Source organism: Muscardinus avellanarius (assembly GCF_963383645.1).
Source record: "Muscardinus avellanarius genome assembly, chromosome: 3".
Taxonomy (NCBI): Eukaryota; Metazoa; Chordata; class Mammalia; order Rodentia; family Gliridae; genus Muscardinus; species Muscardinus avellanarius.
In genome coordinates, this window is record NC_137788.1 from 26740855 (window position 1) to 26768042 (window position 27188).

At 43.3% G+C, this 27188-nt stretch overlaps 1 protein-coding gene across 1 annotated transcript; it reads right to left on the minus strand.

The window, feature by feature from the left end:
- Positions 1-584: 584 nt before the first annotated feature.
- Positions 585-27188, minus strand: AK2 (adenylate kinase 2; the record flags this gene model as incomplete). The annotated part of the gene is made up of 6 exons (XM_080690462.1): positions 585-806; positions 3983-4055; positions 11001-11095; positions 11218-11328; positions 13493-13618; positions 27096-27188. 6 exons carry the CDS (start codon positions 27186-27188, stop codon positions 585-587), a joined length of 720 nt encoding a protein of 239 aa, XP_080546588.1.

A 27188-nucleotide genomic window follows, 5' to 3' on the forward strand; every position in this document is an offset into this window, starting at 1 on the left:
AGTCTGGCTTGGCTCTTTCTACAGTAATATCCTCTCCCAGTTGTTTCTGGAATTTATAATATAAGAGCTCTTTTTTCCTTCTATTTAGGGGAAACAATTAACGATCTCTGTATATCCACTGACTCACGTGGCTTTTCATTGTAGACTGACAAAAAGTAGAATTCCATGCTAATAATTTGCATCAGGAACTGTGACCCTGTCTGACTTCATATGACCTTGGACTTCTAATCAGCTGTAGAAGACAGGATAAATATAATGGGGTTTTGGAACTGGGGTGCCTGGCAGATACCTGGGATAGTTTGTTTACATAAAAAATAGAATCAAGCAAATGGCTAAAGAAGAGAACAGCTGGTAAAGTCACTTAAACTTAAACAAAGAAAGTAGGAGGGTGAACATACGCCACACATACACACAGATGAGAGTTGCAGACACACCAAAGACACATCAAGCAAGTGCTTTTTAATTGATACATCAAAAGGTATTCTTGCTAGCCTGAGGAAGCAAGCTTCTCTCTGCCTATCCTGCCATTCCCGCCAACTCCATTAACAAGGACAGAAAGAAGAAATTCCTTTTTGAACCCAACATTAGATAAACATAACCAAGTCTTTACATGTGGCTTTGGAGAAGGCTGCTAAGATGCTTGCAAACACAACATCAGGGGTCTGGGACGCATCGACAGCAGAGTGGATTCCTCTTTTCCTGTAGTACTCCACAAGTGGGGTGGTCTGAGTGTGGTAGGCCTCTAGGCGAATTTTTAAGGCCTTCTCATTATCATCTGAGCGACGGATCAAGGGCTCTCCAGTGATCTGAGAACACGAAGGGAGAATGAAAGTCTAAGACTATTAGCAAGGTTTCCTTACCCACACTAGATGTATATTTGAGTTGAGACCATTCTACCTAGGATGCTGTCTGATCCTATAGTACAAAAGAGGCAGAGATAATCTAGGCCTTCTTCAGTAAAGAACCTTCCCACTCTCAGTAACAAAACAACTGAAATTAGAAATGCCATTAGCAATTATAATCCTAATTGCCTAAATATTTAGTATCATTACTAGAGTGTTATCTGCAAACATTCTAAAAGTGGCAAAGTGAGAAAGAACTCTGAACGGTAGAATTACCAATTTTTCAAAATGTGACTAAGCTGATATAAAGGCTCTGGAACTTCTATTTATAGAACCTGGATGACCTAACGATCTTGTTTCATATGACAAAGGTAAAACCCAGAAAATTCTTGTTGTGGCCTGCATGCTCTAAAACAGACCACATGCACTCCTATGGCAAATGGCATGTAGAAAACGCCCAGACAGTAGAGCAGTCTCTAGGACTATATTATATATATATAATTTTTTTTTTTTGGCAGAACTAGAACCTGTGACCTTCCTGTCTTAGCCTTCCAAGTACTGATATTACAAGTGTGCACCACTACACCTGCCTATCATTAGAATATTCTGAGAGGAGGATCCTCTGGAGCAGGACTGGCTAGCAAACTTCTCTTTAGCGCCCCTTCCCTTCCCCACCAAGTTCTGGGCTTCCCAGCCATCTTCTCCTATTAGTTGCTCACTTAGATGACTGTGATATCAGAAGGGGGTGCTCTGGAGAGAAGACATTACAAGGTACTAGCAGCTGCTTTGCAGTCAAGCAATGAACCACTGTACAGATCTGTCATAGGCAACCTGATTTACAGATAGTGATTTTTTTTTAATTTTTTTTTTTTTTTTGGTGGTACTGGGGTTCCTGGAAGACCTTCTACTTTAGGGCTACACTCCCAGACCTATTTTATATTTTTATTTAGAAACAGGGTCTCTTAAAGCCAGCGAGGCTGGCTTCGAACCTGCGCGATCCTCCTGTCTCGCCTCCCAAGCGCAGGGATTACAAGCGTGCACCACCACGCCCGGCCAGATAGTTTTTTTTTTTTTTTTTTTTGGTGGTACTGGGGTTCCTGGAAGCCCTTCTACCTCGGGCTACACTCCCAGACCTATTTTTACATTTTCATTTTGGAAACAGGGTCTCCTAAGCCAGCGCACGGTTGGCTTCGAACCTGCGCGTTCCTCCTGTCTCTGCTTCCCAAGCACAGGGATTACAAGCGTGCGCCACCACGCCCGGCTAGTTATATTTTTAATAAATTTTTTTTTTGTGGTACTGGGGATGGAACCCAGGGGCTTTCTACCTCCAGGATATACTCCTAGACCTATTTTACATTTTATTTGGAAACAGGGTCTCACTAAGTTGCTGGGAGCCTCACTAAGTAGCTGAGGTTGGCTTCAAACCCTTGCGATTCTCCTGCTTCAGCCTCCCAAGTACTAGGATTATAAGCGTACGCCACCACACCCTACCAGATAGTGATATTTTTCATGGTTAAGTTAGTAGTCTTGCTGGGCGTGGTGGTGCATGCTTGTAATTCCAGTGCTTGGGAGGCTGAGACAGGAGGATCACACAGGTTCAAAGCCAGCCTCAGCTACTTAGTGAGGCTCTCAGCAACTTACTGAGACCCTGTTTCCAAGTAAAGTATAAAAAAAAAAGAAAGAAAAAAAGAAGTTATCACGGTTCGCGGACAACCTCAGCTACTTAGTGAGGCCCTCTGCAACTCAGTGAGACCCGGTTTCAAAATAAAGAATAAAAAAATAGGGCAGGGGGTATAGCTCAGAGGTTCAATGCCCCTGGGTCCCATCCCCAGACCTGCAAAAAAAAAAAAAAAAAAAAAAAAAAGAAGTTAGTAATCTTGGTAAAAATGAAGACAGAAAAAAACAAAGGGGAAGCCAGGCGTGGTGGTCCACACTTACAATCCCAGTACTTGGGAGGCTAAGATGGGAGGATTGCAGTTCACAGCCAGCCTCAGCTACTTAGTGAGACCCTGTTTCAAAACAAAGAATGAAAGCCAGGTGTGGTGGCGCATGCTTGTGATCCCAGCATTTGGTAGGTGAGACAGGAGGACCATGGTTCAAGGAAAGCCTCAGCTATTTAGTGAGATCCTTTGCAACACAGTGAGACCCAGTTTCAAAATAAAAAATATGAAATAGGGATAGGGGTGTAGTTTGGAGGTAGAATGACCCTGGATTCCACCCCTAGTACTGCAAAAACAAAAGAAAAGCAAAATAAAGAATAAAAACAGGGCTGGGGAGTTTGCTCAGAGGAAGAATGCCCCTGGGTTCAATTCCCAGTATTTAAAAGAGAGAGAGAGAGAGAGAGAGAGAGAGAGAGAGAGAGAGAGAGAGAGAGGGAGAGAGGGAGAGAGGGAGAGAGGGAGAGAGGGAGAGAGGGAGAGGGAGAGGGAGAGAGAGAGAGAGAGAGAGAGAGAGAGAGAGCGAGCGAGCGCGAGAGAGAATATGAATATAAAGGAGGGGAACACAATGAAGAGCCGGAGTGGTGGCACATGCTTGTAACCCCAGAATTTGGGAGGCTGAGACAGGGGAATCATTGTTCATGGACAGCCTCGGTTATTACTTAGTGAGGATCTTTGCAAATCAGTGAGACCCTGTGTCAAAATAAAGAATAAAAAATAGAGTTGAGCCGGGCGTGGTGGCGCACGCTTGTAATCCCCGCGCTTGGGAGGCAGAGACAGGAGGATCGCGCAGGTTCGAAGCCAGCCGCGCGCGCTGGCTTAGGAGACCCTGTTTCCAAAATGAAAATGTGAAAATAGGTCTGGGAGTGTAGCCCGGAGGTAGAAGGGCTTCCAGGAACCCCAGTACCACCAAAAAAAAAAAAAAAAAAAAAAAAAAAATAGAGTTGGGTGTGGTGGCACATGCTTGTAATCCCAGCATTTGGGAGGCTGAGACTGTAGGGTCACGGTTCTTAGACAGCCTCAGCTACTATAGCGAGGTCCTTTGCAATTCAGTAAGACCCTGTTTCAAAATAAAGAATAAAAAATAGGGCTGGGGGTGTAGCTTGGAGGTAGAATGGCCCTGGGTTCCATCCCAGTACCAAACAACAAACAAACAAACAAAATGAAGGAAGAAAGATAATTTCCTGTCCTGAGTCTACATACATCATCTTTCATAGGCTCCTTTGGGGGGTTGAACTCCTCATGGTACGACCGGCCACTTTTGGGGTGGATCAGCCTGAAAGACAGCAAATGAACGTAAATCAGGTTGCCTGGAAGTATCCCCTGTACCCTAGAGGTCTCCGGAATGATAAGCAGGGATTCAGAAGCTGGATGTAAAGACTTTAACCTACAGAGAATCCAGCTCTAGCTTCTAAGCTAAGCATGTCTTGCTTAGGAAAATAACTGAGCTTTTAGCAAAGAACTCAGCTTTAAACAGGCACCTCTAGCTTAGGAAAATAACCAGACTTACACCAATGGCAGAGTATAATTTTTATGTTGACCAAATGTTATAATGAGTGTTAGAAGAGTCAAACTGCTGGCATGATGATGTAATTCAGGACTTAATCAGGGGTGAGGAAGCAATGATTCGAGATCTCTGCTTATAAGTAGTGTATGTGCCACCACGCCGAGCTTCATCCTGCTTTCTAACCTAGTCTGGTTATAGTAAAATCAAGCAAGTGCCAGATACAGTAGTGCATGCCTGTTATCCCGGTTCTTGGGAGGTGAAGACAGGAGGTTTGCAGGTCTGAGGCCAGCTTCAGAAATTTAGTAGGATCCTCAGCAACACCTTATTTCAAAATAAAAATTATAGCCAGGCGTGGTGGTGCATGCTTGTAATCCCAGCATTTGGGAGGCTGAGACTGGAGGATCGCGGTTCGCAGACAGCCTCAGCTACCTAGTGAGGTCCTCTGCAACTTAGTGGGACCCTGTTTTAAAATAAAGAATAAAAAATAGGGTTGGGGTATAGCTCAGAGGTAGAATGCCCTGGGTTCAATCCTTAGCACCACAAAAAGGGGGGCTGGGGGAGTAGCTTAGAGGTAGAAGGCTCCTGGGTTCAATCACTAGTATTCCCCAAAACAAAATCACCAAACAGGTTCTAAATAGAAAAAAATATGACCCATGGATACAATCATCACTATACATACAGCACACCTCTATGATCACATATAGGACAGCCTAACCATTAAGGAGCAATATTCAGGTCATTAAGAAAAATGACATATTAAACAAGTTATGTTCACGCCCACCCAGGGACAAGGGTATTTCACTGCCAGGCGTGGTGGCGCACACTTGTAATCCCAGCATTCGGGAGGCTGAGACTGGAGGATCGTGGTTCGTGGACAGCCTCAGCTACTTAGTGAGGCCCTCTGCAACTTAGACCCTGTTTCAAAATAAAGAGTAAAAAATAGGGCAGGGGGTGTAGGTCGGGGGTCAAATGCCCCTGGGTTCCATCCCCAAACCTGCAAAAAAACAAAAACCAAAAAACAACCAAAACAAAACAAAAAACAAGTTATGAAGCTGAGCATAACGACGTGTGCCTGTAATATCAGCTACTTGGGAGGCTGAGGCAGGAAGATGACTTGGGCACAGGAGCTTGAGTTCAGTCTTGGCAACAGTCAGACCCTATTTCAAAACAAGCACACATATACATAAACAAGTCATGAAATAGCCCAAGGGTAAGCATTTATTTGGCACTGACTAAACATTTGGTAGCTGGATCTACACTGAGCCCTCTCCAGCAGAAAGCCCATGTTCCTGATGGGGAATGGCCACACACAAAAGCCCAGAACAGCCGGGCGTGGTGGCACACACTTGTAATACCCGCGCTTGGGAGGCAGAGACAGGAGGATCGCACAGGTTCGAAGCCAGCCGTGCTGGCTTAAGAGACCCTGTTTCCAAAAATAAAAAAGTATAAAATAGGTCTGGGAGTGTAGCCTGGAGGTAGAAGGGCTTCCAGAAACTCGAGAAGTGAAGGAAGCAGGTCAAATTCTGCTAGGCAGCTAAGGCTTGCTTGAGTAGTGTGCCTTCCTAATCCTCTACTTACCAAATATTCTCTTTCTCTTCCTCTTTCTCTCTCTTTTGGCACAGAGATTTAGCCCAGGGGTACTAAACCCTCCGAACTACACCTTCGGCCCCTTTTATTTTTTATTTTGAAATAAGGTCTTGCTAGGTTGCTGAAGCTAGTCTTAAACTTGTGGTTTCCCTTTCTGAGCCTCCTAAGTAATGGGATAATAGGTGTGTGCCACCATGCCCAAATGTTTTCTTATTTACTGATGGCTTCTATCTCTCTCTCTCTTTTTTTGCGGGTCTGGGGCTGGAACCTAGGGACATTCAACCACTGAGCTACACTCCATGTCTTTTTTTATTCTTTATTTTGAAACAGGGTCTCACTAAATTGTGGAGGGCCTCACTATGTAGCTGAGGCTGCCCGCAAACCGTGATCCTCCTGTCTCAGCCTCCCCAATGCTGGGATTATAAGTGTGCAGCACCATATTCGGCGGCTTCTCTTGAAGTCTGTTAGATCAGAGCTTCCTAATACATTTCATCTCTTGACACACATGCACAAATAATATTTGTAAATTTTCAGGGGGCTTTTCCTTCTGGAGGAGTTATGGGCATCCCAGGACTGCTCAGTTGCTCTCATGGCTGAGGGTATCTTAGCCTATCAGTTGGGAAATCCTATTTAATTCTTTTATACTATCAAAGTCACTTGTTAATAAAATGGGATGATGCCGGGCGTGGTGGCGCACGCTTGTTATCCCTGCACTTGGGAGGCGGAGACAGGAGGATCGTGCAGGTTCAAAGCCAGCCTCGCTGGCTTAAGAGACCCTGTTTTCAAATAAAAATATAAAATAGGTCTGGGAGTGTAGCCCGGAGGTAGAAGGGTTTCCAGGAACCCCAGCACCACCAAAATAAATAAATAAATAAATAAATAAATAAATAAATAAATAAACAAACAAACAAATAAACAAAATGTGATACTAGCTGGGCATGGTGGCGCATGCTTGTCAAATGCCCCTGGGTTCCATCCCCAGACCAGAAAAAAAAAAAAAAAAAAAAAGAAGAAAGAAAAGAAAAAAAAAAAAACTAAAAAAGTGATACTATGTTTTGGGAAATGAAGCTGATCCATTTATGGCATAAAGTGGTAGTGGGTTAACAGGTGGACAAGGTGGGAGCAAAGAAAATAAGCTCAACTTTAGAGTGAGTGACCTATGACTCCAATCATGTACAATAAGGGTGGGCCCTCTACTATTTGAACCCTGGAAGAGTTCCTCTGGTTCATCCTTTTAGAAATGGTATCCACTGGGAGATCTGGGGAAGAGAGAGAGCAAGGACTCTGGGCTCGGCTCAACGTCTCTGGGAAGGGTTGAGCACAGGAGATGTGGACCAGTGATATTTCTTCACTTTCTGGAACATAGGCATGCAGCAGCTAGGCTATAAAAAAGAGCCTTTATTCCCCATACACATCTCCATGCTACCACTACTGAACTCTAGATTTCCTCAGCCCTCTGATTACATATAAAACATGTTCTTTCCCCATTCATAAACATCTTGTTTTGTTTTATGGTACTGGGGACCGAACCCAAGAACTTGTGTATACGAGGCAAGTGCTCTACCACTGAGCTATACTCCCAATCCCATTAAACGTCATTCTATTCTTAGTTTTTGGTATTGGGGATTGAACCCAGAGGGCATTCTACCTCTAAGTTATATCCCTAGACTGATTTTATTTCTTATTTGGAAACAGGGTCTCACTAAATTGCAGAAAGCCTCGCTAAGTTGCTGAGCCTGGCTTCAAACCTATGATCTTCCTGTCTCAGCCTCCCAGATACTGGGATTACAAGCATGTACTACCATGCCAGGCTCACAAACTTCTTTTTTTGGTGGTACTGGGGATGGAACCCAGGGCCTTTTCTACCTCTGGGCTATACTCCCAGACTTATTTTACACTTTATTTGGAAACAGGGTCTCACTGAATTGCTGAGAGCCTCACCAAGTAGCTGAGGCTGGCTTCAAACCTGTGCGATCCTCCTGTCTCAGCCTCCAAAGAGAAATACAAGACTCATCTTTCAGAATATAAATGAGGGGGAAAAAAAAGAATGTCCAGTCCCCAAGTTCTCAAAATGGGATTGGTCTCAAGTATGAACCAAAAGAGCTCCATAATCCCAGTAGTTGGAAGGCTGAGACAGGAGGATCGCAGTTCGTGGACAGCCTCAGCTACTGCTACTTAGCAAGGCCCTTTGCAACTCAGTGAGACCTTGTTTCTTATAAAAAAATAGGGCTGGGTGTAGCCTGGAGGTACAATGCCCCTGATTTCTATCCCCAGTACTGCAAAAAAGAGCTCCACAAGCCACTGGGCCTGTACTGGAGGTGGAGGCAAAGGTGGGGAGTAAGCAGGGCTGGGATTCTACAGTCAATGCTATCTCTAGCACGACACTTTAGACCCCTATTTTCTCATCCACAAAGTGGAGATGGCACTAGACATTAGGATGATACCAGAGAGGAACTGGCAGGATAACTGGGATACCAGAGAGCCAATACTGAATAGGTGAAAAACAAAACTCAAACCACCACCCAGATATAGTCAAGAAAAATTAAGACTCACAATTAACAGAAGTGAGGTCACAGCTAATTCAGATGCTTGTTACGGTGAGATCCTTATCACCCTAGACTTAAACAGATCCATATTAAACTGTCTAGTACCTACCTCTCTTTCTCTCAACCATCAGCACAGTAGACTGGGAAGCAGAACACAGGTATCTGGTACTAGCCCAGCCACTCAGCTGTCACTAAAAATAAACTTGGAAAAACATTTCCACAAGTGTGGCGTGCCCTGTGAGGGAGCAGGTCCTCTTCTTTGAGGAAGGGTGTCACATTAACCCCTGGAAGCCAAGCCTTCCCCTTCCACTGATTCAACCCTGCAGCTTGTTCTTCAGACTCTCTCCACCCCCCACCACCAGTCACAGGCCCCTATCGTTTCATGCGGATCATAACCAGTCTCCCAGATGAGGTCCATATCCGTTTCTCCTCTCTCCTGATATAGCTTATACACCAACACCAAGCTAATGTCTAAGAATGCTTTTTGTGGTTTAAGAACATCTCACTACCCCTGAACTCTGTCATGTCTACCCTTTACAGCCTGGCAGACCTTTCATCGAGCTCCCAACCTCTTCCCAGTAGCACTCCTTCCCGTTATCCCCCATCCTCCAGAGCACTCTTTCACCTCTGGTTACTACACGTCTGCCTCCAAAGCTGCCAGAACCCCTTTTCCAACCCATACTCATTCCTGCTTCTACTTCCTTCTGGGAAAGCCTCACTGAAATTCTCTCCTTACACCATTGCAAGTCAGCCTTCCCCTCCTGGCCCCAGGCTCTCTTCGCGGATGTCCTATCACACCGAATGGCTAGAGCAGTCCAAGATTTCATACAGGACTCAGAGGTCAGAGATGGGTACTGCTATACTATTCCTCTATAGCCTCTTCTGGTCCTCCACTGCTGGTTCTCTGCTGTGCAGGAAGCAGGCACTGAGGAAGCTGGATCCATGGAATCTGATGCCTGCTGCACCAGCTGGTTCTGTTAACTGATTTGTACCTCAGGAACCCAGCCTGATGATGTCCCCTTTTGCTTTTTGATCTATATCAACTTTGTCTACTTTGTGACCAATGGGATACAAAGAAACAAAAGCCCCTGCACTAAAGGAGCCTATGCAATAGCTGGAAACATGAGACTTGGACATTTGAAAAAATTAACATAAGGCAGATCTGACTATTTCATATAGCTGTCCAGAGAAACATCTCTCATACTCACTCTGCTACCTATTCATGTGTCTGTCTTCTTCCTTGAAGGTATGGACTACAGACATACGTTAAAAAAAATGCTTAACCTCATTATAAAAAAATTTTACACATCTTATGAGCATCAATTTAACATCAATTAAATGTTGTACATTTAGAAGAAATATACAGCAATATGGTAATGATTAAGTAAGAAATAGTTCAACAATTACTGTGAAACATCATGTATGCCCGGTTCAAGACTGTTGGATGACCACTTTTCTAAGACTTCATTCAAATGACAATGACACACACAAAAAAAGCTGTAGCTCACACTAAAAAAATAAAAAGAATGGTATGTCTATTTGTGGGTGAGAGCTTCCAACATATTTCTGGAAGGCAAGAAGCAGATGGCAGTGACTAGTGAAATAGGGTAGAGGAAACTGCAGCCTAAAGCAACATTAGTCTTTCAAAACAAACTTGTTTAGAAGCATTTCTATATCTGACATTGACTATTATAGAGAAACAAACATGTTTTAAAAGAACACAAAAAAATAAATAAGGTGTTGGTACTATATGCAAATTTTTCCTACATTTTCTAAACTTTGTATATTTTTTATAATTAATTAAAAAAAGCCTACAACAAAATATGGCAACTACAATGAAATGAGATTTAGAAAGTGCTAAAATAAGCCGGGCGTGGTGGCACACCCTTGTAATCCCAGCATCTGGGGGGCTGAGACAGAAGGATTATGGTTCAAGGACAGCCTCAGCTACTTAGTAAGGCCCTTTAAAACTCAGTGAGACCCTGTTTCAAAATAAAGAATAAGCCGGGCGTGGTGGCGCACGCTTGTAATCCCCGCGCTTGGGAGGCAGAGACAGGAGGATCGCACAGGTTCGAAGCCAGCCGCGTGCGCTGGCTTAGGAGACCCTGTTTCCAAATAAAAATGTAAAAATAGGTCTGGGAGTGTAGCCCGGAGGTAGAAGGGCTTCCAGGAACCCCAGTACCACCAAAAAAAAAAAAAAAAAAAAAAAAAAAAAGAATAAAAAATAGGACTGGGGGTGTAGCTCAGAGGTCGAATGTCCCTGGGTTCCATGCCCAGTACTGCAAAAAAAAAAAAAAAAAAAAAAAAAAAAGAGTTCCTTGAAGCTGGTACTATTAGCTCTCTTCTACATATAACAGCCTTAGGTTAAGAAACGTGTCTAGGGTCAAAGATAAAAGTACAAGACTGAGATGTGGACTTTTAAGTCCCTTGTTCTTTCGGATTGCCATCTCATGTCACCACTTCAGTGGATATGACCAAATAAGATGAATCTGTGTTGAAATGGCACTAAAGTTCATGGCTGGCATAGTCTGACAAAGCTCTGAGGAAGCATGAAAAGAAGGGACCTGCGATGAACAAATACCTTCCAGTGATTCTCCGGATCAGCAGAGAGTCTGGGATGCGGAACTCAATCACAGAATCGAGCTTTTCTTTCCTCTTCTCCATGAGGTCATCGAGCTGTAAGAGAGTGTGTCTGAGTTGCCCGAGCTCAGTCAGACCTATCTCCTTCAAAGGAACTAAGAGACGGAGGCCCAGAGTTGGCGTTCATGCAATGGTGATACAAATAATGAAGTACCCACCATTTCTGCCTGCTTCACAGTCCGAGGGAAGCCATCTAGGAGAAAGCCATTTCTGCATGAAGGAGTTTCCAAATTCTTCTCAATAAGTTCCACTACCATTTCATCACTAACCTGGAAGTTAAGAATAAAATAGCCCTGGGTTTAAATTTATTAACCAGGTAACATCAGCCCAATTCCAGGGCCAAAATTTTGAGTGTGTGTGACTTAATTACAAAATTCAAGTATTCCGGACTCCAAAGAAACAAAAATGTAGCGTGGCTTCATTCGTAAAACTCAGTTTTGTTATTATTTCTGTAGTTGTCATCTATACATTCATTTAATCATTTTTGTATTTATTCATATTTTCTTCCTTTGAAATTCTCTTGTTTTCTAATAAGCCCAGTGAGGAAAGAGGGATTCTATAGCCTATAACCCTAGCAGGAGAGCTCCACATCTCAGATTCTGAAGGCCTCCCCTGCTACTAGAGTCAGAGTCCTAACCATCAGATAATAGCTTATCAGCAACTGGCTGTGCTCAAAGCACAAGAGAGGTGAGGGTGCATGGTTAAGAGATCACCCGAGGAGAACCAGGAATGAATGGGGGTTCACCAGAATACAGAAAGACACCAACCACTTCTTCTTCCTTTTTTGTGGTACCAGGGGTGGAACCCAGGGGCATTCTACCTCTGAGCTATATCCCCAGTCCTATTTTTTAGTCTTCTTAAATTTTTTTTTTGAAACAGGGTCTCACTGAGTTACAAAGGGCCTCACTAAGTAGCTGAGGCTGTCCTCGAACCATGATCCTCCTGTCTCCGCCTCCTGAATGCTGGAATTACAAGCGTGCGCCACCACGCCCCGCTAAGACACCAACTACTTCTAATTCATTACAGTTTTGATTGGGCTAAGAGTATCATGACTGAGATGTATGCTTGGTCATACACCTGGGCCACCCTGAGAGTAAGGCAACAGAGACGTTCACTGAATTCGCAAGACTCATCATAAATAAGGAACTGAAGAAGCAACCCAATATACTTCTGGGCCTCCCTAGAAAATAAGGACACTTTTCAGCTTTGAAAACCTGGCTTTTCTCCTGAAATTTCCCAGAAAGAAAAGTTCCCACCTTGTATCACAGTGCAGGCTGCCCACCTTGACAGTTAATGCTATCCCTCAGGACCAGTTATGAACTTACAGACAAGTATCAGCTCTATGACTAAGTAAAGGCTAGAGATAAGCAATCTTATTGTCATAACCCAATTTTTTCTCAGTATGGAATTGTCTGCCAAGATCCAAAGTCCAAAATATCTAGCTTTTTGGCTTGACTGAAGGTCAACATCAAGGGAAAGCCAGAAGAAATATAAATGTGGGCAGACACTGCTGCAGTGTCAAAGTCTAACAGGAAGTAACTTTCACCTCTAACAGGAGGTGAAAGCAAGCTCAGCACCTTTCCCAACCAGTATTCTCACACAAAAAAAGACCAGAAGTCCAAGCACAAAATGACTTCTGATGGTGATTCCTAGAGGTAAAGTTCCAGAATAAATCATTAATAATTAAACTCTGGTATTAATCAAAGATTATAATATATGGTATTTGTCCAATGAGACCACTGGCCTAATACCAAGAGAAAGCGCTATTATACTCCCCAAATAGGATTACTTTTATCACAAATGCCAAGTAACTCCCTTGTTAGAGATACACAGCACTGAACCACAAAAGAGGTTAAATTTGCGAAGTTTTCTTTTGAATACAAAAAGCATCTGCACATAGCCGGGCGTGGTGGGACACACTTGTAATCACAGCATTTGGGAGACTGGACCCCAACCGGAGGATTGCGGTTCACGGACAGCCTCAGCTACTTAGTGAGGCCCTCTGCAATTTAGTGAGACCTTGTTTCAAAATAAAGAATAAAAAATAGGGCAGGGGGTGTAGCTCAGAGGTCGAATACCCCTGGGTTCCATCCCCAGACCTGCCCCCCCAAAAATGCCTCTGCACAAAAGAATCCTAAAAATACTGTGAACAAATTGTCATAAATTCAGAACAAACCAAATAACTAGTTGCTCTAAACATTCATATAACCTGTCAGTTTGTTACAATGCCCTCTAGCACAGGGAGGTACCATAGAACTTTCTGTGATGATAGAAATGTTCTATATTTTTATTGGCTGGTGAATACTTGAGAAACTGAATTTTAAATTAAGTTTAAAAATTAATATAAATAGCCACATGTGGCTGGTAGCTACCAAAATGGATAGTGTAGATTTCGACTCTGAGGAACAGCAAGTCTAGTACAGCCAAACCTACCAGTTTCCCAGCATCCATAGTTGCCTTCAGCTTTTTTCCCAGCTCAGAGCCAGAAGCCACCATGGCCCTCAGCATGTCCCCAGTGGCCAAATGGCAGATACAGAAGTTTTCTGCCAATTTGGGTGCCTGTGGATAAAAGACAAAAACCAAGATAGGGTTAACACTGCCGACCTTGGAGTCAAACTGCCTGGGTATGAACCTGGTCCTGCCACTTATTGGCTGTGTAAACTCAGGCAAAGGCATACCTCCTTATCTATATAGGTACAAAAGTACCTTATATCATATTTTAATGTAAATGGTTATAGAATTATGAGACAATACATGTAAAGTACTTAACATTTGTGTGTGTGTGTGTGTGTGTGTGTGTGTGTGTGTGTTACTGGGGAGGAAACCTAGGGGCTTTTCTACCTCTGGGCTATACTCCCAGACCTATTTTTATTTTATTTGGAAACAGGGTCTCACTAAGTTGCTGATTGCTTAGAGCCTCACTAAGTAGCTGAGGCTGCTTTTGAACCTGTGCGATCCTCCTGTCTCAGCCTCCCAAACGCGGGGATTACAAGTGTGCGTCACCACGCCTAGCTATTGTAAAGCACTTAAAAACAGTACACCTAGCATCAGGAAGCCACCATAAATATTAGATATTATGCTGGGCGTGGTGGCGCACACTTGAAATCTTAGTACTTGGCAGGCTAAGACAGGGAAATCACAGGTTCACAGCCAGCCTCAGCCCTCTGCAACTTAGTGAGACTATTTCAAAATAAAAAATAAAAAAATAAGGCTGAGGGTATAGGTTGGAGGTAGAATGCCCCTGGGTTCGATCCCCAGTACTGCAAAATAAATAAATAAATAAAATAAATAAAAGGCATTATCACTACTTCCACTAGACACACTGTGACATATACTCCTCAGTTTGCCTATTATAAACAAGAATAAAATAGCAACACTGCACATAGTTGCTGTGAAGTTTAAATGAGATCATGTATATAAAGCAGACGGCACAATTCCTGGCACATAAGGTGATGAGTCTGCCAAAGGATGAAATGTTATTGTGATTGTGTACTGTAGCCATTGGGCCGGGCAGCCATGGGCAGGTAAGATACAGGTTCCATCTCTCTCTCTCTCTTTCTCTCTTCCTCCCTCCCTCCCTCCTTTTTTCTTTTGCGTTATGGGGATAAAGTCCATAAAAAGGCATTCTACCTTCAAGTGACACCACCAACCCTATTTTTTATTCTTTATTTTGAAACAGGGTCTCACTGAGTTGCAAAGGGCCTCCCTAAGTAGCTGAGGCTGGTTTCGAACCAGTGCAATCCTCCTGTCTCAGCCCCCCAAATGCTAGGATTACAAGTGTGTGCCACCATGCCTGGCTTCCTCCCCTTCCTTGACACTAGGCAGCTGCAATCTTTGGCCAAATCTTTTTTTTTTTTTTTTTGTGGGTCTAGGGATGGAACCCAGGGGCATTCGACCTCCGAGCTACACCCTCTGCCTAATATTTTATTCTTTATTTTGAAACCGGGTCTCACTGAGTTGCAGAGGCCCTCACTAACGTGCCAAGGCTGTCCGCGAACAGTGATCCTCCGGTCCTAGCCTCCCAAATGCTGGGATTACAAGCGTGCGCCACCATGCCCGGCTTGGCCAAATCATTTTAAAGCTGATCCAGAGGATTAGTTTTCTTATCTTCTTTTTTCCCCCTACCTCCTTTCTCCTTTTTTCCTTCCTTCCTTTTCTTTCTTGTGGTGCTATGGATTGAACCCAAGGGCATTCTACTCTGAGCTACACTCCAAACCCTATTTTATATTTTATTTTGAAATAGGGTCTCATTCAGTTGTGGAGGGTCTCTCTATATTGCTGAGGCTGCCTTGAATCTGTGATCCTCCTATTTCAGCCTCCTAAGTACTGGGATTTCAAGTGTGCAACACCACTCGCAGTTAGGCTTCCACATCTGTTTTAATGTGAAGGGAAAAAAAGGCTCTTACTTAAGCTGGGCATGGTGGCGCAGGCTTGTAATCCCAGCATTTGGGAGGCTGAGTCAGGAGGATCTGGGTTCGCAGCCAGCCTCAGCTACTTAGTGAAGCCCTCCACAACTTAGTGAGACCCTGTTTCCAAATAAACAATAAAAAATAGGGATGGGGATGTTGCTCGAAGGAAGAATGCCCCTGGGTTTCATCCCCAGTACTGCCAAAAAAATAAAAAATAAAAAAGGCTCCATCTTAGGAGGTGCCTATGAGGCTTAGATGAGATGCGAAACCAGATATATATATATATAGAGAGAGACATATATAAGAACAATTAAAAAAACAGTAAGCACACGTTAGTTTCAGGAGGAAGTATAGCTTTTAAGGTTAAGGGCATGGGCTTGAGAGTCAAACTGCCTCAGTTTCAGACTCCAGGTCCACCAACCACTACACATGTGACTTGAGAAGTTACTTTATCTTTCTAGGCTTCAAACTGTCTCTATAACAGAGATGGTAATGGTACTATCACTGAATTGATGAGAAGATTCTAGAGAATTAGCATATGCAAGTCCACAATGAGCGTTAGCAGTTACTGAAACCCCTGACCCAGTTCTATATTCATTCATATAGAACAAAAACATTTACTCATGCTCTTCCAAGAACCCTGTTGGGAGCCAAGGAAATCAATAAAGAGGAGAAATGGGTGAGCCGGGCGTGGTGGTGCACGCTTGTAATCCCCGCGCTTGGGAGGCTGAGACAGGAGGATAGCATGGGTTCGAAGCCAGCCTTAGCTACTTAGTGAGGCTCTCAGCAACTCAGTGAGATGAGACCCTGTTTCTAAATAAAATATTTAAAAAATAGGTCTGGGAGTATAGCCTGGAGGTAGAACGCCTCTGGGTTCCACCCCCAGTACCCCCCCCCACACACACACAAAAAAAAAAAAAAAAAAAAAAGAAAAAAAAAAAAAAGGAGAAATGGATCCTGAAAAGAGCTCAAAGTTTCGTGGATTATAAATCAGAATGCAGATTTAAAACATGAGATTTCAGACAGTTCAATGCTGATTTTATAGTGGCAAGAAAGAATACAGAATTCACAGGGAACTGAATCAGTTCACGGAGTCTAATTTAGCTTTCTGGCTCAGGTTTTTTTTTTTTTTTTTTTTTTTTTTTTTTACAGGAAATAAGTAGGCTGGATCCCCGTTCAAACCAGTTTGTGGGGAGTTTTCTGATGTCCACTCAATAAATGTAAGTAGATGGGTTTAGCGTAAAAAATGATGATTTGTTATTTAAGGACTAATTCAATTCAAGAAAAGAAATTACAAGCCAGGCATGGTGGCCCATGCTTGTTATCCTAGCATTCAGGAGGCTGAGACTGGAGGATTGCTTCAGCTACTTAGTGAGGCCCTTTGCAACTCAGTGAGATCCTGTTTCAAAATAAATAAAAATAGGGCAGGGAGTGTAGCATAGTAGAATGTCCCTGGGTTCCATCCCCAGACCCGCAAAAATAAATAAATAAATAAAAAGAAAATATATTACTTCATAGCGCGCGCACACACACACACACACACACACACAATGAGAAGGCATTAAAAACTCTGCACCTAGCTGGGTGTGGTGGCGCATGCTTGTAATCCCAGCGCTTGGGAGGCTGATACAGGAGGATCACACAGGTTCTAAGTCAGCCTCAACTACTTAGTGAGGCTCTCAGCAACTTATTGAGACCCTGTTTCCAAATAAAATGTAAAATAGGTCTGGGAGTATAGCCTGGAGGTAGAAAAGCCCCTGGGTTCCACCCCTAGTACCACAAAAACCAACTCTGCACCTTGGGAAAATAAGGTCAGAATCTGCTGGCAATGGAAAACTGGGCTGGTCCTGTGGCCATACACCTACTCTTTCCTTGGTTGTTGAAACTAACTTGAGTGAACCATTTGGAGGTCAGGCTTGCTCGTGGGGAAAAGGTGACCAAAACAACAGAGAAGAGCTGTTAGCACAGAGTCTGGTTTTTATTTATTTAATTTTATTTTTTGCAGTACTGGGGATGGAACCCAGGGGCATTCTACCTCTGAGTTGCATCCCCAGCCCTATTTTGTATTCTTTATTTTGAAACATGGTCTCACTGAGTTGCAAAGGGCCTCACTAAGTAGCTGAGGCTGTCCACAAACCACAATCCTCCTGTCTCAGCCTCCCAAATGTTGGGATTACAAGCGTGAGCCACCATGCAGGGCAACAATTAACTTCTAAAGACACACACACACACACACACACACACACACACACACACACAATTTCCTCACCAACTTGGGATAATGGCTACTGCACAGGGTCCTTAAATAAATAAATAAATGAAGAAATACAGTACCAAAACATCAGACACACAGTAGGCATTCAATAAATAAAACCTCCTTCCATGTCCTTGTTTGAAGCTACTCTTTACTTGAAGAACTGCAGAAGCCTGTTCAAATAACTTTACTGTGTCCTATCACATTGCAGATTCATGCTTTACAGCAGCTTCTTTGACTCTAAAGCATCTTGGTGCTGTAAACATGTAGAGTATGACTCCAAAAAGCGGAGGCCAAGTACATGCTTAATTTTAAGCAAGCTTCCAGGTTTGGATGGGTGGCTGGTCTCTGGGCCACACTTTGAACAGGAGGGGGTCTGGAGTCCACACAATCATACTCTGCTGCTGGCCAAGGACTATTGCTGAACCAAGGAACAGACTTATCGCTTCTATGAAAATCCTTCTGGGGGAATGGGTGGGAATGGTTAAAACCACTAAAACATTCTGAGCATGGCAGTTTGGGAGGCTGAGACAGGAGGATGACAGGTTTGAGGCCAGTCTCAGCACCCAAAACCACTAAGGGCGGTATGGTAGGGCTTCATGGTTCTTAAACTTCAGTTTACAGATGAACCCTGACTTAAGACAGTTCAACTTACAATTTTCAATTTGACCATGGTTTTAAAGAGATTCAGTAGGAACTGTGAATTTTTATCTTATCCAAGTGAGTGAGATGTGGTTTGATATTCTTTTGTGATACTGGGCAGTAGCAGGAGGTATGGCCTTCACTCAGCCATGAGATCACAAGGGGAAACTGATACTCTATGGTGCACTCTGTTGGTAAGCTATGTTTGGCTTTGAACCTGCCTGATCCTCCTGTCTCCGCCTCCCAAGCGTGGGGATTACAATCGTGCGCCTGGCCTTGAATAATCTTTTAAAATACTCAAAAGCTCTGAAGGCAAATCTTATTTGTACTCTGAAGAGATTGAGGCCTTGGAAGGTTGTGTAACTTGTTAAAGGTGAAACAGTGAATAAATGGTAGAGCCTGGTTTCCAACCCTGGTTTTGGCCACACTATAGGAACATTTAACTTCAGAAGGGAGACGAAGAAATAGTTATCTAAATAACAAATCCAAGCCGGGTGTGGTGGCGCACACTTGTAATCCCTGTGCTTGGGAGGCAGAGACAGGAGGATTGAGTAAGTTCGAAGCCAGCCTCTCTGGCTTAAACGACCCTGTTTCCAAATAAAAATATAAAAAATAGGTCTGGGAGTGTAGCCTGGAGGTAGAAGGGTTTTCAGGAAAACCCAGTACCACCAAAAATAAATAAACAAATAAATAAACAAATAAATAAATAAATAAATAACAAATCCAAGTGTTCTCAATGTTCTAAAATATTATACGGACATAAAAACAGGTAGATTTCAAATGGTTAACCTTTTTATTTGTATTTTTTTGGTGGTACTAGAGTTGAACCCAGGGACATTCTACCTCTGAGCTATATCCCCAGCTCCTTCCTCCCCTTTTTTTTGAAACAGGGTCTTGTTAAGTTGCTGAGGTTGGTCTTAAGCCTGCTATAACCTCCTGTCTCAGCCTCACTGGGATTACGGATGTGCACCACCACACCCAGCTGGCTAACCTTTTTATTTTTATGTGGAACACATTAAAAATGGCATACATTCAGACTGTGAGTGGTGCCCTCTCCCCCCACCCTGCTTCCCATTCCCCACCTCCGAACAATGAGTGTCCAGGTTGACCAGGTGACATTCATACTTTTACACATATTCAAATGTAGCTCCTCCATTAATCAACCTCAGCCTTCTTCCTCTCCTATCCTTCCATTCTAGCTTTGCTAAGGTTTCCCCTCCATTATCTGGAGTCCCTCTGTTACTCCTAATGCTCCCTAGTTTGGGCATATTAGAGAAAACATATGTCCCTTCTCTTTCTGCTTGGCTGATCTCACTTAACATCATGTTCTCCAAGTCTTTCCATCTTCTTGCAAATGACATGATTTTGTTCTTCTTTATAGCTGAGTAGAATTCCATTGTGTGTATTTCCCATAATTTTGCAATTATGGGAAGTTATCTGTTGATGGAGACTTAGGTTGGTTCCATATTTTGGCTATTATGAATTATGCTGCTATGAACATGGGTATGCATATGTTACTGTAGTTCTCTATTTCAACCCTTTTGGACAAATACCCAAGAGTGGTAGAGCTGGATCATATGATGGATCCATTCCCAGTTTTCTAAGGAATCTCCACACTGATCTCCATAGTGGCTGAACTAGTTTGCACTCCATCAACAGTGTAAAAGAGTCCCTTTTACCCACATCCTCAACAGCATTTGTTATTTAATTTCTTTATGCTTGCCACTCTGATTGGGGTTAGATGGAATCTCAGCATAGTTTTGATTTGCATCTCCCTGATGGCTAATGATGTTGAACATCTTTTCATATATCTATTAGCCACTTGTATCTCTTCTTTTGTGAAGCATCAATTCAGTTCAGTTGCCCATTTCTTGATTGGGTTGTTTGATAGTGTAGAGTCTTTTGAGCTTTTTGTATATTCTGTATATTAGCCCTCTATCAGAGTGGTAGGGTTAACCTTTTTTTTTTTTTTTTGCAGTACGGGGGATGGAACCCAAGGGCATTCTACCTCTGAGCTACACCCCCAGCCCTATTTTTTTATTCTTTATTTTGAAACAGGGTCTCACTGAGTTGCAAAGGGCCTCACTAAGTAGCTGAGGCTGTCCGCGAACTGTGATCCTCCAGTTTCAGCCTCCCACATGCTGGGATTACAAGCGTGTGCCACCATGCCCAGCTAGTGGTTAATCTTTTTTAAATGAGGAGTTTTCAAAGAAAACATTATTTCAGGAATGCCAACATCACACATCAAACATGAATTTTGCAGGTATAACAGGGTAGTAGTAGGAAAAAACATTACTGAGTAGGTACTAACTCAGGCTAGATATTTCACGTCAAAGCTTGAAACATCTGGCAGAGGGGGCCAGGTGGACAACACGAATGAATGAAATGATTGTAAACAACAGGCAGCAAAAGGAACCGTGCAGGGGATAAGAGAGCCATCCAAAGTACTAGTATCACGCAGTTGCAAGTGACTATTGCCATATTGGAATGGGGGCCCATTGTTGTCTGATCTTCTGATTTCTTAAAAGAAAATGGAGCTCTGGACTTTTAAGAGAAATTTCCCAAACAAAAACACTCTACAGTTAACTTTTTATTTTGAAAGATGTCAACTAAAGGGAACAAAGCAAGCAATTATCTTGCCTTTTCTATATAAGCCATATCATTGGGTATATAAAGAGGAGAGAAAGTTTTTCCTTATAGAAATATTTCAAGAGGTATGGCAGTGCACGCCTGTAATCCCAGTACTTGGAAGGCTGAGAAAGGAGGACCGTAGGTTTGAGGCCAGCCTCAACAACTTAGTCCATTAACGACTTAGTGAGACCTTGTTTCAAAATAAAAACATAAAATAGGGTCGGGGATGTAGCTCAGAGGTAGAATGCCCCTGGGTTCAAATTCCACCGACACATACACTGAGAAATGAAAAAGGGAAGATCATTAGAATGCCACAATTTTGCCACCTATTCTGAACTACTGAACTTACACACTGAATAGCAATAGCTACGAACACCCCAGAGACAGACAGCAGTCGCCTCCTAATGGAGAGCAGAGCATCACCTTTGGTAGGTGGACCAATAAAGTGAACCTAAGCCGGGCTTGGAGATGTTTGTAATCCAGCATTGGGAGGCTGAGATAGGAGGATCACAGTTCCCAGATAGCCTCAGCTATTTAGTGAGGCCCTTTGCCACTCAGTGAGACCCTGTTTAAAAAAAAAAAAAAAAATAGGGCTAGGGGTATAGCTTGGAGGCAGAATGCCCCTGGGTTCCATCCCCAGTACTGTTAAAAAAAAAAAAAAAAGTGAACCTGCATCTGATTATATATATGGGTCAAACTAAGTATTTATGGGAAACAGGACAGAAAGACAGAGGAAGATGTTAAATACACCACAGGCACCAGGCATGGTGGTGCACCTTTGTAATCCCAGTAATTTGGGAGGCTGAGACAGAAGGATCGAAGGTTCAAAGCCAGCCTTAGCTACTCAAGTGAGGTCCTTTGCAATCAAGTGAGACCCTGTTTAAAAATAAAGAATAAAAAATAGGGATCGGGGTGTAGCTTGGAGGTGGAATGCCCCTGGGTTCATATTCCCAGTAAAACACACACACACACACACACACACACACACACACACACACACTTATACCACAGGCATACAACTAAAAATGCCAAGAATAAGGAATAATACTGTACTGCCAGGACAATCTGGTTTCTTCTATAATATTGTAGGATAAAAGAAGAAGGCAAGAATTGCAGGTTTGAGGACAGCCTCAGTAGGTAAGACTCTCATCAACCTAGTGAGACCTGTTTCAAAATTAAAAAAAAAACTAAAATAGGGCTGGGGGGTATATCTTAGAGGTAGAAAGCCTCTGAGTTCTATACCTAGGACCCCCCAAAATGAAATGAGAAACAAAAATTTAATAGACTTAAAACTGTTATATTTGTGAGACAAAGGAAAATTTGTTTTTTTTGTTTGTTTTTGTAGTACTTGGGGATTGAACCCAGAGGCATTCTACCTCTGAGCTACACCCTCAGCCCTATTTTTTATTCTTTTTCTTGAAACAGGGTCTCACTAAATTGTGAAGGGCCTAAGTAGCTGAGGCTGGTTGCGAACCTGCGATTCTCCTGTCTAAGCCTCCCAAGTACTAGGATTACAAGCATGTGCCACCATGCTTGGCTTGACAAAGGAAAATCTGAACACTAACTGCTATTAAAAATCATTAATTTGGGGGAGATGCTATACTTATTTTTTTTTTTAATTTATCTTCTTTTGTTTTGCAGTACTGGGGATGGAACCCAGGAGCATTCTACCTCTGAGCTACACCTCCAGCCCTATTTTTATTCTTTATTTTGAAACAGGGTCTTACTAAGCTGCAGATGACCTCACTAAGTAGCTGAGGTTGGCCACTAAGCTGCAATCCTCCTGTCTCAGCCTCCCAAGTACCGGGATTACAGGTCTGCACCACCACGCCCAGCAGAATTTATCTTTTAAAGACACACAATGAAATATTTGCAAATGATGTTATGATGACTGAGCACAATGTCATAATAACTTGTGAGGAAACGACGGCCACCAACTGGTGGTTATTTGAGTTTATTATGCCATCCTGTCTTCTTTGGTGTACTCAAAACCCTTCTTGGAGCCAGGGGTGGTGGTACATACTTAGAATCCAGTACTTGGGAAGCTGAGACTGGAGGATCTCAGGTTCACGGCCAAACTCAGCTACTTAGTGAGGCCCTCTGCAACCTAGTAAAATCCTGTTTCAAAATAAAGAATTAAAAATAGGGCTGGGGGTATAGCTTGGAGGTAGAATGCCCCAGGTTCTATCCCAGTACCACAAAAACAACAACAAAACAAAAACAAAACAAAAAAAACCCCAAACCCTTCATAATGAAAAGCTTGGGTGTGTGAGGTATGTCTGTAGGATGCCACTTTGCAACCTCTGATTTATGAACTTTCTGGGATTGAACCTGGGGTGCTTTACCATGGAGCTATATCTCCAGATATTTTTATTTATTTATTTATTTTAGCACTGGGGGTTGAACCCAGGGTCATTCTACCTCTGAGATGTACCCTATTTTTTTTTTGTGTGTGTGGTACTCGGGGTGGAACCCAGGGGCTTTCTACCTCCGGGCTATACTTCCAAACCTATTTTTTATACTTTATTTGGAAACAGGGTCTCACTAAGTTGCTGAGAGCCTCACTAAGTAGCTAAGGGTGGCTTTGAACCTTTGTGATCCTTCTGTCTCAGCCTCCCAAGCGCGGGGATTACAAGCGTACGCCACCATGCCCGGATCCTATTTTTTATTTTTATTTTCAGACAGGGTTTTACTAGGCTGATGAATCTCATTACTTGCTAAAGCTGACCTTGAACCTGTCTTGTCTCAGCTTCCCAAATACTAGGATGAAATGCCTGTGCCACCATACCTGGCTCTTTTTATTTTTTGAGACAGGGTTTCACTAAGTTACCAATTCTGATCTCAAACTGATGATTCTCCTGCCTCAATCTCCTGAGTAACTGGGATTATATGTGGGTGCCACCACACCCGGCTGAACTTTTTTTGAACTCCATAAAACTACAGCCACAAGTATTCCTATTGTTCCTACTATAAAAAGGGAGGTATATAGGGGTTGACTTGTGCAAATCTTACCTCTTCTTTAAGTCCCAGCTCTAATCACATCTTCTCTACTTCATAAAACCCTCTCTGACCAATTCTCACTATTCACATATACTTCTTGTTAAGTATATTTTTCAAAACTTCTTGAATGAATCATTTTTTTACATGGAAATACATTAGAGTTGGAGGTCAGGAGATGTGTTACTGAGATAAGGGAATCAATATTCATGGAGCACCTACTATGTGCCAGGCTGTCATCTAGGTACATGTGAGTGCTTTATACACATATAGAACATAATCTTCCAGCATTCTTGGGACTTTTTCATTTTTTAGGTGAGAATACTGAGATTCAAAAGTTACTTAGCTTAACCTGGGTATGGTGGCAGATGTTTGTAATTCCAGCACTTGGGAGGCTGAGACAGGAGGATCACACTGGTTCTAAGCCAGCCTCAGCTACTTAGTGAGGCTCTCAGCAACTTAGTGAGACCCTGTTTCCAAATAAAGTATAAAATAGGTCTGGAGCATAGCCCGGAGGTAAAAAAGCCTCTGGGTTCCACCTCCCAGTGCCACAAAAAATAATAAAAATAAAAATTAAAAAAAAAAAAGTTACTTAGCTTGCTAGATTATAAAGACCTATCTCAGCACTGGAATAGACTAGCTGTCCATTTCACAACTACTGAAACAATCAACTATCAACTTCAATATAAACTTAAAAAAAACTGATGCATTTGAACTACCCTGTTTATACTAAGTTACAACAAAAATCTGCAAAGTGGGATTAAACATCTCTTGTCTGCTGGTTACTTAATAACTAAGGGTGGTAGCAACAGGAAAGAGGAGATGTCAACATCAGTGGGTATGAGGTAGGTACTAGTGAAGCCCCAAGAATAAGCTCAACTTATGGTGAGAAAAGGAAACGCCCAGAAGCATTTCCTAGTGCCCAGAAGCAGAAGCACAATCATAAGAATGAAGTGAGCCTTCTAGAACCCTTTCCTTATCACCCACAGGACTCTATCATTCTTCTACTTCTAATAACCCCAACAAGTGCCAAGTAATATGCATGCTGAGTGCCACAGAGGTTCTAAGAACAAGTAAGATGGAGCTGAGTGTGGTGGAACATACTTGTAATCCTAGTACTTGGGAGCCTGAGACAGGAGGGTCACAGGTTCAGGGCCAGGCTCAGCAACTTTAGCAAGGCCCTGTTTCAAAATAGAAAATAAAAAGGCTGAGGGGGGGGGTATGTGGCTCAGAGGTAGAATATCTACTGTTCAATTCCCAGTACCAAATAAATAAATAAAATAAACAGCTGGGTGTGGTGGCGCACACTTGTAATCCCTTGGGAGGCGGAGACAGGAGGATTGTGCAGGTTCGAAGCCAGCTGCGCTGGCTTAATAGACCCTGTCTCCAAATAAAAGAGTATAATATAGGTCTGTGAGTGTAGTCTGGAGATAGAAGGGCTTCCAGGAACTCCAGTACCACCAAAAAAACAAAACAACAACAACAAAAAAATAAACAAAAAAGCTTCTTTTTTGGGGGGCAGGGGTAATAGATTCTCTTTATATTGCCCAAGCTGGTCTCAAACTTGTGGGCTCAAGTGATCCTCCTATCTGAGCCTCCCAAGTATCTGGGACTACAGGCATATGCCACCATGCCAGGCTTGCCAAGACTTTTAAACCTGGCCATTGCTAGAAAGAGTGGGCAGAGAATAGTCCCTACTCACTTGGGAGCCCAGACTTACCATCTCTCTCTTTAATGCCTAATAGAGCCCAAGGCTAGAACCTGAGGGGCAATGCTAAATCCCAGGAAAAATAATGAACATCCACCATCCAACCTAGAGCTTCCAAATCCTAGAAGGGATAAATCCCAACTCTGACCTATGGCCACAGGATGTCCCAGATGCCAAATAGGGCTCTGCAATCTGCTAGGGTAGAAGGCAACTTCTGACTTCAATCCTCTGGAGGCCTGAGGCTCTTGAGGTCCCAGGCCCCATGAAGCCAATTTCACTAACTTGGGAAAGCCACGTGACCTCTCTGAGCCTGTTTTCCTACCTGTTGGTCCAGGAAGTTAAATTTTCAAGTTCCTTCTCTTATAAACTAGTCTAAGAGCCGGGTGTGGTGGTGCCCGCTTGTAATCCCAGCATTCGGGAGGCTGAGATCGGAGGATAGCAGTTCCCAGACAGCCTCAGCTACTTAGTGAGGCCCTCTGCAACTCAGTGAGACCCGGTTTCAAAATAAAGAATAAAAAATAGGACAGAGGGTGTAGCTCGGAGGTAGAATGCCCCTGGGTTCCATTCCCAGACCCGCAAAAAAAAAAAAAAAAAAAAAAAAAAAAATTGTCTAAGACATCTGGGTCTGCTCAGTAGCCAAATGGAAGCAGAGGCCCCATGAGCTTAATTTGGGAACTACTTACAGGTTCTGCCTTAGATCCCCCGCAAGTCCCAAGGCCATAAACCAGATCTATGAATCCACCCTCACACTGAAGGTCTGAGGTTTTTCTCCTCCTTCCCAACTCAAGTGGCTCAACTCATACCTCATTCCTCCTAGCAGTATTCTTTCTTTCTCTTTCTTTCTTTCTTTCCTTTTTTTTCTTTCTTTCTTGTGGTACTGGGGATTGAGCCCAGGCCAGTTCCCACTCTCGAATGTGTTGGAGGTGCTCCCCCAGCCCCCAGTCATTAAACATTATTAAAAAAAAAAAAAAAAAGTTCTCCTACCCCTAGTGCCAGGAACTTCACCCTGATTCTGGGCAACTCCTAACTCGCAGAGAATCTGGGCCATTAAGCTTCTTGCCTCCATTCAGCCCGGTACCCCAGCGCCTCAGCCCCGGGTTCACACAACCCCAAACCTTTCGGTTTTTAACACCCAAGTCGTGTGACAGCCCCGAGAACCCCTAACACGACACCTCAAGCTCGGATCCCTCCAGCACGCCAATCCTAACCCCAACAAACTCCCCGACCTCCAAAGTGGACCTTCCCCTAAACACCTCGCAGAACCCAAGATCCCGTCGGGGGCGCCAGGCCTCAGCCCACCGCCCGCTCCCCAGTGAGAACAGGGCTTCCGGATCTGCAGCCGCCCTGACCTTGGAGTTCGGCGGGCTCCCGACCCAGCCCGGTCCCGACGCTCACCTGGGTACCCTTGCCAGCTCCAGGGGGCCCCAGCAGCACAGCCCGGATGCCTTTAGGATACTCAGGTTCGGCCGCCTGCACGTTGGGAGCCAT